The sequence below is a fragment of the Urocitellus parryii genome, chromosome 2, assembly GCF_045843805.1.
Source record: "Urocitellus parryii isolate mUroPar1 chromosome 2, mUroPar1.hap1, whole genome shotgun sequence".
In the NCBI taxonomy this organism is placed as follows: Eukaryota; Metazoa; Chordata; class Mammalia; order Rodentia; family Sciuridae; genus Urocitellus; species Urocitellus parryii.
This window is the reverse complement of record NC_135532.1, coordinates 2,127,797-2,141,330: the sequence shown is the minus strand read 5'-3', so window position 1 is coordinate 2,141,330 and position 13,534 is coordinate 2,127,797. Positions and strand designations below refer to the sequence as shown.

Genomic DNA, 13,534 nt, shown 5'->3' with positions numbered 1-13,534 from the left:
TGTGTTTTGTAGATGGGCACAGTGCCTTTATTTATTTTTACGTGGTGCTGAGGATTGAACCCAGTGCCTCCCACATTCTGCGCAAGTGCTCTACCACTGGGCTATAGCCGCAGCCCTCCACTCTGTATTTCTACTTCCTAAAAGTGGCAAAAATCTGCCATTTTCCTAATAGTATTTGGTACTCAGAGGAGTTGTGTGCTTTGCTTCTCTTGATTATATACTTTTAAAACTTGTTATTCCAGACAGTAAAGCAAATTGTTCCATAGATTTGTCTTTCTTAAGAAGTAAGACACAGGGGATGGGACCGTAGCTTATTGGTAGAGCACTTGCCTTCCACATGTGAGGCACTGGATTCGATCCTCAGCACCACATAAAAATAAATAAAGATATTGTGTCTGTCTACAACTAAAAAGTAAAGAAGTCAGACACAAAACAATAATTGTTTTAAGAAGTAATATAGCCAAACCTTAAGGTTCTGGAGGCTTCTGTCTCTTTGAACAGGGACGTTCTGTGTCTTGCAGGCCCAGTGTCAAGAAGTACGAAAAAGGAAAGAGCTTGAGTTGCAGATCCTGACGGAAGCCATCCGAAGCTGGGAGGGAGATGACATCAAGACCCTGGGCAATGTCATTTACATGTCCCAGGTCATGATTCAGTGTGCAGGAAGTGAGGTACTGAAGTGCATGGGCACCACTGTGGCCTCTACCCACCCATAAGTTCTCATGATAGACCATTTTGAAGAGATGTCAAGCTAGAACAGATTGTAATTGTGCTCTACTTTCTATATCAACAGAAACAAGAGAGGCTTATGGCACAATAGAGGGCTATTGACCAGTTTAGATCTGCAGGATCCACTTGTCCAGACCTGTGAACTGGAAGCAGGACTACAGGTTTCCAGGGTGTGCAAACAGCTGCCCTGGGGTCCTGTGCACTGGCCCAGCCAGGGGCTTCCCTCTGAGGAGTCTGTGGTTGTGGATGGCTTAGGCCCTTACATTTTTCTCTTAATGTATTCTAATTGGTGTTCACTTAGGGGAGTAAAAACCATTTTCTTAAGAGTTTGTTAAGTAAGAAATCAAACCAGATACTTGTGCTGTATCCACTTAGTGCAAGTGGAGCAGGTGGGTGACTTACAGGTTCTTGGGTCACTAAGCAGGTGTCTCTTATGGTTTGATTCTACCTTTGCAAATATAAGCAACACGTGCTGATGCCCATTGTCAAACTTGTGATGGTTAGATAACTGAATTTGGTGTGCACTGTTGATCCCTTCTTAACCTGACTTTTTAAATTTACCTGCAGACAAGATCCTTTAGTCTGTGTGCCATAATGAATTTCCTTATTTACCACAATGATCAAAACACCTAGACCTGTCTAGAAGTGGTTTGCTTTTTACTCACATAAAGTGAACTTAAAGATACCCAGGGGAAGCACGTCTAAGAGCGTGTTCTTTAGTACACTAGATGGCCACAGCCTTGATGAGTGTTGCTCTAAGAATGACCCAGGCTATCCGGGCCACAGTCTGAGGGATGCTTCCCAGGTGCACCATGGGTCTTGGGGGGGGGGGGAGGGTGATGGTCGCTTCCAGAGGAGTCTTACACACACAGCCTTTCTCTTTGGAGGTGCTTTGAGGTGTGTTGTGTGGCCATGTGTTCTGGAGAAGGCACCTGGGAAACTGCTTTCTAGTGTTGGCCTCACATCTTGGGGCCATCTGGCCTTCCCATTTCTGTTTCCTTTGAGATTCCTGGCCTTGGTTACCTATTGAAGCAAAGAATTTTAAGTGCACAGGTCATACTATTTTAAGTCATTTGTGTAACTAGAGAACGTTTGTGAAGTGGATGAAGCACATATAGCTCTCAAAATTCGAGGAAACAATGATAGAATTTGTTTTAACATTTTGTCCAATCCTTCCTTAACCTCAAAGAATCCACTGGTTCTGCCTTGCCCCACTAAAATTTTATAAATTCTCTTTCTCTAAACCATGAAAAGAAAATTGTAGATGAACTAGAAATAGCTAATGGCAGAGCAGAACTCCTTCACTATTTAGTTTTCAAAGATGCTTCACAGGTGTTGTGAACCCAGGATTAGTTTATTTTCTTTTTGTATTGAATAGTTTAGCAATCCAGGGTCTTCACCTTTGTGTTCAAACTCTCTCATATATTAAGGGTTAACATAGAATTGAGGGCTGGGGATGTGGCTCAAGCGGTAGCGCGCTCGCCTGGCATGCGTGCGGCCCGGGTTCGATCCTCAGCACCACATACCAACAAAGATGTTGTGTCGGCCGAGAACTAAAAAAAAAATAAATAAATAAATATTAAAAATTCTACCTCTCTCTCTCTCTCTCTCTCCCCCCTCTCTCACTCTCTCTTTAAAAAAAAAAAAAAAAAAAAAAAAAACATAGAATTGATCATAATTTTGTTTCCATTTCATTTATTTAATGCATTTTGTTAGGAATATATAAACAACCAATATAGTGTAGTGTTTCCTAGGGCCTTAAAGTATTGTGTTCACATTTGTAAATAGATGTGTTTTTAAAGTTATTTGGATTTGTTTGTTTTTTTATATTAGGAAAAGAATGAAAGATACCTTCTGCTCTTCCCAAACCTTTTGCTAATGTTGTCTGGCAGTCCCAGGATGAGTGGTTTCATCTATCAGGTAAAACACGTTTGGAATTCTGTTTTCTGTTTTATTGTTTATGGTAGACCTGAGGATTGTTTCAGGCTGGCTCTGAACTTCAGCATGAAGCAGTTCCTGTTTCTGTACGTGCTGTGTCCTAGGCATGCCGTGCTGTGTGCATCCATCGCCTGTGTGTCAGTGTGACTCTTCAGATGTAGACCAGCGTTTGTTCTGAGCAAACTGAAAGGAAGAAGTGTGTTGGTGGAGAGGCCTTGAAGCACACTGGTGGCTGTGGTGCCATCCGTCTCCCCGGGTTTGCTTTCTGCTCTGTGGAACACAGGCTGGGCTGGGGCTGGGGCCTGTTGTGAGACATAACACAGCACCCCCAGCTATATCAGCACAAGTGCTGTCATTGGACCTTTGTTCTTAATTGTTCCACTGGTTTTGTTTGAGAAAATGGGAGAGCTGATTGGAGATGGAATGTAAGGGGGCGGGGCTTTTGTCTGCTGCTGCTGCTGCTCTGATTTACAGTGGGGGTATTAAGTAGCTTCTGTGTATCTGAGAGATACCCTTGGCAGTTTTCAGTGATGACTTTCTGTGACAATGGAAGCTAATACCTCCACCTCTGTTTCCAGAAACTGGCCGGTTTCAAGATGTGCTAGCGAGGGAAGCTACATCTTTGTTTTCTCTGGGTGGCATTTCTTTGGTGTGTGTTTTGTTTTGTCCCAGTAAGGACTAGGGCGTCAAGGAGGTGTGGCACTTATTCCAGAGTTGAGTGAAGCCTGGTGCTGCTGTGGGCCTTATCCCCTGACAAGGCTGCCTTGCCTGTTGCATTGGTGTCTCACCAGCAGGGTCCCACTTTCTTCTTTTTGACAGTTTCCCAGGGACATCCCTGTCCCAGGTGCAGGGAACCCCCACTGCAGGAACACTGGCTTTGGGGCTGAGGTGCATGCTGCTGCTGTGGTGTGCCAGGCAAAACATGAATCTGCAGCTTCATTTTCTTAGCATTTCTCACAGCTGTCAGCAGTCCTGTGCCTAATGGGTCTGGGAAAGGAGCATGTCTTGTGTTTTCCGGATGGGCCTGGCCTTGGTGTCAGTCAGCTGCTGTCTTGGCTGCTGAGCTTCAGGACATAGCTCTTCAGCCTCACATCACTGACACTTTGGGTTGGATGATTGTTTACTTGGGAGGCGAGATGGGGGGAACTGTCCTTGTGCCATAGGATGTGATTGCTTCTCTGACCTCTGCCTACCTGATGTTGGGAGCATCTGCATGTTGTGGTACTACCACATGTCTGGGGACGTCCCTTGTGTGTTGTGGGAGCTCTGTGTCTGGGTGCTGGTGCAGTCCTGCTCCTCTGCTTACAGTGGCTCCATGCAGCTTGGCTTAGAATGACCCCAACTTCCCTAAAGGCTTAGTCCAGTTGTGTGGTCTGCGTGCCCAGGGCAAGCTGTGCATTTGGAATACCATGTGATAGGCATAAGCTGTAGTGTTGTCTGTTCCCTCCAGGGAAGCAGCCTGTCCCTTGAGTGTAGACCTTTGCTGCTGTGTTGTTTTGGAGGGTGACATTTGGGGCTAGCTCTGCTTTGTGTATGGGCATCAGCCTGGCCCCATTGAGTGTCTCCAGCTGACGTTCCTTGCTCAGATCCCTCAGGGTGGCTGCCTGCCCTGCAGTGCTTTAGCACAGCCCCTTTGCTGTGGGCAGACTGCGTTGTAACTGGTAAGGCAGCCCGTGTGCCTGACCCATCTCCCACCCTGTCTCTGCCTTCATGTGTTGAGCTTACTCCCTTCTGTGTCCTTTGAAACAGCTGTGATACACGTTAGTTTTGTTGTAGTAGGTAACGTTTTTATGTCCTAGTGCTTGTTTAGAGTAATTGAGCAGATGAAATTTTTCTTTGTTTTTTGAACTTTAGCTTTTTGAACATTCATCGTTCTGTAGGCTGATTCCTTACCTGAGTTTTCTTTATATTATGCGTGCACTGCCACAAGCAGCATGACACCATTGCCACCTCCAAAGTCATTTAATATTTATTTTAATAACAGAACTTCTTTACTAGAAAGGCACTAATTGCATTTTTTTGTGGGGGGGGTCTTTTTTAGGGAAAGCTACCAACGACAGGAATGACAATCACAAAACTTGAGGACAGTGAAAATCATAGGAATGCGTTTGAAATATCAGGTGATAGGCACAAGCCGTGTGTGTGCTGTCTGTCCCCGCCAGGGAGGCAGCCTGTCTCTTGAGCGCAGACCTTGCTGATGCATTTTGGAGGGTGACGTTTAAGCATTGCTGAGTCGTGTTCTGGGCATGTGCATGTATGTGCTTCCTGCCCAAGTTTCCACTTCAGTCTGTTTCCCTCCTTTCCAGGGAGCATGATCGAGCGGATACTGGTGTCCTGCAACAACCAGCAGGACCTGCAGGAATGGGTGGACCATCTGCAGAAGCAGACGAAGGTCACATCTGCGGGCAACCCCACCATCAAGCCCCACTCCGTGCCATCTCACACCGTAAGGGCTCCCGAGATCTCCTCCTCCCAGCTTCAAGTGGTGATGGCCTGTGGTGGGGCTGTCACTTGGTGCTCTTGTGTCACAACCCTCTGTCAGGCATTCTCATGAGTTGGTTGACATTTGTGGGGCATGTGGCCTTTGCTCTGAATGGCCCCTAAAGACGGACTGGAGGGAGTGTTGCTACTAAAATCCCCAGAAAGCACTGTCCATGGATGAGAAATTTTAGCTGTGTTATGTTTGTTTAAAAAAACAACAAAAAACAGTAAATTACGGTAATGACGAGAAGGGCCAGATTCATGTTGAAGGCATAAAATATGGTTTTTGAGTCACTGTTTTGATTTTAAGAAATTTATTTTTCACTTTAAAAAGTTTAGCAGCTCTTTAGAGAGAACTTTTCAAAATGAATCAACACCAAAGTTTCAGTGTTTAAACCTCTCTGTACTGGTGTTTAATAATAAATTGATGTCCAAAAAACACTTATCATCTTTATCAAATAGTATTGAAAAACTGGGCAGATCTTTGATTAGGATTACACAGCACTTTGAATTTGTGTTTTCTCACATCTTCATGGGGAGGGGGGTTGGGATAGTTTTACCAGTGGTTCATTTTTCCTTTAGTGGTTCACCACTTTAAGCATCTCTGGGCCTCCTGCAACACAGCCTGAGTCTTATTCTCATTTAGCATCAAGCACTGTCTTCTGAGTTTCCAACTGGAGGGGAATGAACCAAACATTACCTGCTGTGGCATTATTGCCAGAAGGGGTGTTTAAAATAATGTCATCCGGCTGTGCCGGTCAGCTGATTTTTTTATAGTTCCACCCCCCTCACAGGGACCAACTTTGGAGAGTACAGGAGGCCACGGCTCGCACTCCTAGGCATGGGGCCTTCCCCTTTTGCCTGTGTTCCAATGTCATGAATATATTCAGAGAGTGGCCCCCAGGTTGCCGCTCCTCCTAGCTGCCTGTGCTGCCTGTTGGCTGACTTGAGGCTGCTGGCTCCTGCTGAGTGCCACTTCTTTATTCAGCATTTTCTGATTTCACTGTCAGTGTGATGGAATGGAGGCGGAGGGGTGTTCCAGGAACCTTATTAATGACACACCCTTATAAAAATCAGAATTTGAATAGCTTGTTTTCACTATGGCTAAGTTTTTCAGGAAAAGTATTTTGTTTTATTCTGGATATTGGCAATTTTCTATCTAGGCCCAGGTTCTAGCTCTTTAGGGCTTTATAGACCTTTGTTGCAACTCAACTTTGCCCTTTTAACATGAAAACGGTCATAGACAGGACTGGACCTGCTTGCTGTGTCAGGAGATGTTTCTCTCCTTCCTTTCCCACTCCCTCAGCACAGTATCCAGGCCCTAGTGGACAGGGCAGATTGTCCCTCCCTACCAGGCACTGGGCTAGTTGTGCAAGGATCACCAGGAAGTGAATCACGTGACCAGGGAGAGTGTCCTCCCCCTGTTATCACATTCCAGTATAGGCAATGCCAGATCTCTTAGGAAATTCTGACGCTCCTGCAGAGTGATGAACCTTTTCCTAAATGTGGGAGGCCGGGCTTGAGTCCATGGTGCAGAACTGCTTTCTTCTAACAAGAGTAAGGCGTTCCTGTAGCAGACAGTGCCTGCAACCCTTTGCCCAGCCCAGAAATGGACCACTAGGCTTGTCTCCTACATCTAAGGAGCAGAGTGAGGTGCACATGCTCAGTCCTTTACGGGACTCTGCTGGTCTCATGCTCTCTCTGCTCTTCTCACTTTTGTCCCTGGCAGCTCCCCTCGCATCCCGTCACCCCATCCAGCAAGCATGCAGACAGCAAGCCCATGGCTCTGACACCTGCCTACCACACGCTCCCCCACCCCTCCCACCATGGTGCCCCGCACACCACCATCAGCTGGGGGCCCCTGGAGCCTCCAAAGACCCCCAAGCCCTGGAGTCTGAGCTGCCTGCGGCCTGCGCCCCCTCTCCGGCCCTCAGCTGCACTCTGCTACAAGGAGGTAAGGTCCTTTGGCCGCTCACAGCCATTCTGTCTGTGTTTCTTGTTCTGTACTTCATTCCAGTTTTTGTTTCAATGAATTCAGAAATGAAAATTCCATGTTTCTCTGACATAAAAAAATACAAATTAGTTTCATGAGAGCTGTGAAGTAGAGTCACCTTGGTTCTCTTACTATTCCCTTCAACTGTTAGGGTCTCAGGAGACATGGGGGATGGGTGTACACACTTGCTCGGGTGTGCACCTAGGGCAGGAGCTGGGGAGGGACAGGCCCCAAGTCATGACTTGCGTGCCTTTGTGCTACACCTCTTAGCCCATTCTTTCAGTTTGAGATCCTATCCATGAACCCTGGAGCAATTTCGGATGAAGAGAACATTTACAAATAAAAATGGAAACAGTCATGTCAGGCGATGCTCCTTGAACTTGTGAGGAGTTGTGGTGCAATCTGCAGTCTTCTTCATTCTGACTGGGTCTTGTTCCAAACGTGAGGTGCACCTCATGTCAGGTGCCATTCCTAGTAAGTCCATCTGCCCCTGCGCCTGCCCTGAGCAGGAGGGAAACACCTTGAGAGTGCATCCTGAGAAGTGCCTTCACCTGAGGACACTGGTTATTGATGTGCGCGTATGAGAAGAGTGTGAGTTTGTGAACAGAGAATGTGCATGCTTGTGAGTGTGCATGTGATAAGGAGTCATGCATGAGTGTGTGAGGATAAGAGCAATTGTGTAAGTGTAAAAGAATAAGCATGTGCAAGAATGAATGTGCATGAATATGAGCACACTTGTAAGTGTGCAAGATAAGTGGGCTTATGAGTTTGAGAATGAGTGGGCTTATGAGCATGTGTGGAAATGAGTGTGGGTATGCAAGATGAGCGTGCTTGTGAATGTGAGAATGAAAGTGAGCTTGTGAGCCTGTGAGAATGAGTATTAGAGTGCAGTTGTGAGCACAAGTGTGGGTATAAATGCATAAGAACGAGTGTGCAAATGAGCATAGTTGTGTGTGGTGATGTGCCGCATCCTGGCCTGGAGCCTGCACATCCAGCCAGGGGCCACATCGCCAGGGTTGCTGGGGCAGACCCTTCTTCCATTCATGCCAGCAAAGCAGGAGTACTATCTGCAAAATTTCAGTCAGCCTTTACGTTGTTCTTAACTCATTAAGAGTCTTGCTGAGAGTCACCCCAGACAGAAGTTTTAAATTGTGGGTAGCTGCATGAAGGATATTGATGTTCTTTGTTAGTGTTGTGGTATAAAGAAAAAGTGAGATAATGCAGGCAAGCACTGATGGAGGTTTAATTACTGGAGACTGCTGGACGAAGAAGTAGAAGGGGTGGGACGAAGAAGTAGAAGGGATGAGGGAGGGTCACCGAAGCAAGCTTAAGCATGTTGGTTGTGATACGTCGCACTCCAATTACTTTTAGATGTCGGGAGAGAGAAGTGCGTTCATTCTTTGCTTATAGCTTGTTATTTCCAGTGCCTTAAAACCCTAGTGAGAAGTCGTCCTGAGGAACAGAGTTGGCAAAGAAGATGGAGCCCTGGAATGCTGCCCATCAGGCCGCCTGGTGGGTGCAGGGTGCAGGCAGAAGTGCTGGATCCTGTTCCCTGAGCCGTGGTGTGCAGGTGCCTGCTGGGCAGGGCAGGGCACTGACCTCTCCAGGGGTCTTGGCAACTTCTTCTGAGTCAGAGAAGCAGTGGAGCCCACATTGGAAATGGTTCTTTGGAAACTGATTCCTGGGGCACTGAGAAGACCTTGTACATGTTCATTTACACAGAGAAGATTTCGAAGTGGTGATGTCAGAAGTCAGGCTCTGTTCTCTTAGTGCTTTGAGTTGGGTCCTGTAGCATGTCTGCCCCGAGTGTGGGACCGAACTGATGGAGGGCAGCCTTCTTTAGTATCTATGTCCAGCATGTGCTCAGCATTTGAGACTTCACCTGTCCCATCACCTCCACTTAGTTTTCACCTCAGGATGAAGATGTGCCAAGTGGGCAGGGCAGGTGGTTCTCCCAAACAGGCATGGGACTGGCTGTGCGTGCGCCACAGCTGTGCCTGGGCCCAGAATGGTGGGTGTGTGGCCTCTCCCTGGAGGCTTCAAGCACATTGCTGCAGGAGCTGACTTGCCTTGGTTCCCTCACCTCTTCCTAGTCAGCTGTGCCAGGCAGGTCTGCTCCATAGTTGCCAAGCCCGGCTCCCACCGCCTGCCCTTTCTCTCCTGCCAGTGGGGACCTCTGCCACTTGCCATCCCAGGACTGGTAAGACCCAGGTAGCACAAGGGTCCCTGTTGGAGTTGAGGGGATCAGTGGTGAATGCTGAAGACACCTGTTAGTCTTTCGAGACTGTTCCACAGCTGGCAAAGGCCACGTGAGAGTTGAGGGAAGTGTGTGTGGCTGCTTTGCCTCAGGGCACTGTCCTGACACCCAGGAGAGCCGGCAGGTTTTGGCATCAGTCAGTGTTTCCTGTCCTTTGTGTTTCCCCAGGATCTTAGTAAGAGTCCCAAGACCATGAAAAAGCTGCTGCCGAAGCGCAAACCTGAACGGAAGCCTTCAGACGAGGAGTTCGCCTTGCGGAAAAGTGAGTCCCTGTAGCGTGCACAGTGGAAAAGCGGCTGGAGAAACAGTTATGGTCTTCCCATAACTGCAGGCAGCAGGGCCTACTTCTCGAGGTGGGACCAACAGATGGGCAGGAAACATGGGTTAGGAGGCTGGGGCAGGACTGTGCTGTAAATGGGGCCTTACCTGCTCTTATCCACTTGGCCCATGAAGCCTGACATGCTAGGATTCCTGGAGTTCCCTCTCCACCTAGTAGGGCTGTGGCCTGTTCTCTTCACATATCAGGATCACAGTCCTGGGGGACTCAGAGGTGAGCTTTCATAGGCTCTGGAGAGCTGGAAGCAGTCTCTGCCCTACCCTGGGGTCCTACACTGTGCTCACAGGGAAACTCACACTCAGGTGCACAGGCCATAGCTTTGGGATTCATAAAGTTAGTCACTTGCAGAACCAGTGGGAAGTTTCCCTGCCCTGCTTCATGCTGGGTGAGACTTGCCCCATGGGACATACAGCAATGTCTGAAGACACTGTAGTTGTCACAGCTGGGTAAGGGCTACTACCCTCAATGGTAGACCAGGGGTATCACACAGCATCCACAGGGCACACAGACTCATCTTACCCAGCACATCAGGCATGGTGACTGCTGCAGAGGGGCGCAGCAAGCATGCGGCCATCTAGGGGACTGTCCAGGGCTGAAGGAAAGCTCCTGGTGGGGACAGGGCATGATCATTCCACCCTGATGTCCCTCCCTGCAGGACAGAGCATATTAGCCAGCAGGTGCCAGCAGGGGTCTTCTGCAGGCCTTGCAATTCTCGGGAGTCACTTTTCTTTTCACTGTACTCATTGGGACCCTTAAGAGGTTTATTTCCAAAAGAAGGCCCAAGGGAGAGATTTTTACTTAGAACTTGAGGGTAGTTGGCATCACCAGGAAAGGTGCCAGCTTGGCCCAGCAGCTCTGATCCAGGTGCTAAGCAGCTTCTTCTCCATCCTTTGTGTGAGGCCATTTTAATGTGGGGGAAGCCAATGAGACAGCAGCTTCTTGAGCAGCTCCACCGCGGTTGCCCTGTCCTCGTGCGTGTCACCTGGTGTGGGTGGCTGTACTGCCTGCTCCTTGCCCTGGTGCACAGGTTCCAGTCCACCAGAGCAGTGTGTGCAGTCCTTGTGAGGTGTGCCTAAGGCTTGGCTGGGCCCACTGTGTCCTCCTGGCTGCCACTGCTTGTCTGTGCAGGGGAGATGAGGCTGGGCTCCGGGGTATCTGGTGGCCCTCTCATAACAGGTATTTGCTCAGCACCTTCTGTGTGGAGCACACATCTATGTCATGGGTGCCATGACATAGACACAGGTGCGCTCGTCAGTCACTGGCAAACACTTAGCCCTGTCTTTGGGCTGGTATGAGAGACACAGCTGTGAAAGAAGGAAACATCCCTGACCTCCTAGAGCTCAGGTTTTGCAGAAGACAGAGGAGAAACAAGACAAACTCTCAGCGCATGTCTGGGGAGTGCTCAGACTGGCCGGGGCTGGTGGGACGGCTTCCATGCAAGGGCAGTATCTGAGTAGAGGCATTGCAGTCTCTTCAAGCCTGGCTGAGGTGCAAGGAGGGGCTGCCTGGGGAGTGAGGGACTGGTGATGCCAGAGCCTTTGAGGTGCCTCAGGCAGTGGGGTGCCTCAGGGTCCAGAGGTCTCACCTATTGCATGAGAGCAAGCAGGCTGAAGCAAAAGTGGAGCCAGGTAGTGAGGGTGAGAGGGGATGGTGGTGGGCCCAGGTTGATGGTGATGGTAAAATGTGAGCAGATGTCTGGGTGGGGGTGCTGAATGAAGGTAGAGCCTATGGTAATGGTTCTGTGGGTGGGATTTGCCCCAGGGCACATTAAGCAATGTCTGAAGACATTCTAGTCCTTACAGCTGGGTGAGGGCTACTGTCCTCTGTGGTAGAGACACAGCATCCTACAGACTCATCTTGTGCAGCTGATAAGCAGTGTGGTGGCTGGGGGTACAGGCCCACAGGCCTTGTATATGTGGTTTTCAGCATTGTGGCCTTGGGGTGCACTACAGGAGCCATGATGGACAGGGCAGGCACAGGGCTGGGGCAGCCAGGAGGATGTAGAGCATGAGGCTCTCAGGAGGTGTCCAGGAGTAAGTATTAGCTGGGTGGTGAACATATGATTCGATGTCTGGGGAAGGCCCAGACTGGGGTGAAGATGTGTTATTTCAAGCACAAGTTTGGGCAGATGGAGAGGAGAAGCAGTGGGGTATCCAAGTGCCCTGCCCTGCAGTCCTCGCATATGAGGGTCAGGAGGACCTGTGAGACAGAGGACTAAAGGAAATTCTGTGTAAGTGGTCTCTGTGACAGTGCCACGTATCACGGGTGCAGGTGAGCCTCACTGCTTTAAGCCACTGTGATTTCATAAGTTGTTTCAGCCTTTATTACATCCAGGATCCCAGCGTTGTTCTAGTCTATGAAACGGCTCAGACCACACAGCAAGTGTGTGATTCCCCGCCTTGGCTGCTTGCATCTGCCCGCAGTGGCGAAGGTAGATCAGCATGGTGGTTTGTTGAAAGTCAGAGCTGTTTTCAGATTCCTGCCTCATTCTCTGCCTTTCTTTGTATTCAGCCATGTCTCACACGGGCAGTTGGTTACATCAGCTGGACTGAGAGGGTCCCCACAAAGACACAGTCCTGCACCACCACAGGGAACAGCCTGCCTTTGGAAGTTCCCTGCAGGAGCCCTCGGTGGAAATGGACTTCTCGCCTCTGAGGAAGTGGGTTGTTACAGGAGCCTGTCAGAAGATTGCTTCCACTTAGTGAGATTTAGGCCTTTTCTTGGGAGCTCTTAAGTTCTTGCATTGTGAGTTATTGTCTAGTAGTGAATACTGGGTTTGAATACTGGTATGAATTTTACTCTCTCAAAATGACATTGAGGCTTCATTGTTATACCACTATTAATACTTTAGCCTTCTGTTCTTTCCACATTTTCTATTAGAGTAGGTGAGCCTTTTAAAATAGGTACCCAAGTAGTATCTTAGGAAAGAAAGAAAACAGAAAAAGAGGAAGATAAAGAAAATAAGCCGCTTGCCCATATGTGTAACACCTCTTGGGTGCATGCTGATGTGAGAGCTTGTGCCCACTGCCACTGCCACTGCCTTGGGCTTTAACCCTGTGTTCTTGTGCCTGCTCTCAGTGGAGACAGGGCCAGTGTCCAAGAGCCGGCTCAAGGAAGGGCTCTGTGAGGAGGGCTGACCTGGCTTGTGAATTTTGTAGATTGACCTCTAAGGTAGGAATTTGTGCTAGAGGGAAGCTCCTTTGCAGGCCTGCATCAGATGCCTTTCGAGGTCACTGCCCACCTCTGCTGGTGTTGGTGTTGTCGGGTTGGTTTTGAGGATATGAGCGCAGGCTCTTGTTGATGAGGTAGAATGGCTTTCCTTACCAACTGTGCTTTTGTGAGTTGCTGACTCTTTTCTCTTATCCTTTTTTAATTTGTGTGGGAGGGGCCTCCTTTTTTTTAATGGCTTAGCAAGACAGCTAAGGATAGCAGCCCTTTGCTAGATAAATTACAGATAAAAATATTTAAAAAACTGAAAAATCCTTTTTGAATATACACATTTGTAGATATTAAGAGAACAGTTGCCTGACAAGAAAATAAAAGGAGGGCTCTTCTCACCTGCTGGTGTCAGCTGAGTTGATGCCTGTGAGCACACCCTGTCCGACAGCTTGTGGAGTGAGGCTGTGGGATGTGTGTTTGGTAGTGATGCCTCTGCATCTCTCTGCAGGCACGGCGGCTCTGGAAGAAGATGCTCAGATTCTGAAGGTCATCGAGGCTTACTGCACAAGCGCCAAGACCCGGCAGACCCTCAACTCAAGTAAGTTTCACAGGAGTGTGCTGGGATGTGTGTTCTTGTCACAAT

General features: G+C 48.6%; 1 protein-coding gene across 4 annotated transcripts in view; it reads left to right on the top strand.

Annotated features, from left to right (window-relative positions):
- The window catches only part of Arhgef7 (Rho guanine nucleotide exchange factor 7), a 135,341-nt gene that overhangs the window by 107,787 nt on the left and 14,020 nt on the right, over positions 1–13,534 (top strand). For all 4 annotated transcript variants that reach the window (XM_026381726.2, XM_026381725.2, XM_026381724.2 and 1 more), the window contains exons 12-18: positions 522–668; positions 2,560–2,646; positions 4,706–4,784; positions 4,971–5,110; positions 6,875–7,099; positions 9,564–9,657; positions 13,400–13,489. In XM_026381726.2, coding sequence (XP_026237511.1) covers positions 522–668; positions 2,560–2,646; positions 4,706–4,784; positions 4,971–5,110; positions 6,875–7,099; positions 9,564–9,657; positions 13,400–13,489 — 862 coding nt within the window. The remainder of the gene's footprint in view (positions 1–521; positions 669–2,559; positions 2,647–4,705; positions 4,785–4,970; positions 5,111–6,874; positions 7,100–9,563; positions 9,658–13,399; positions 13,490–13,534) is intronic.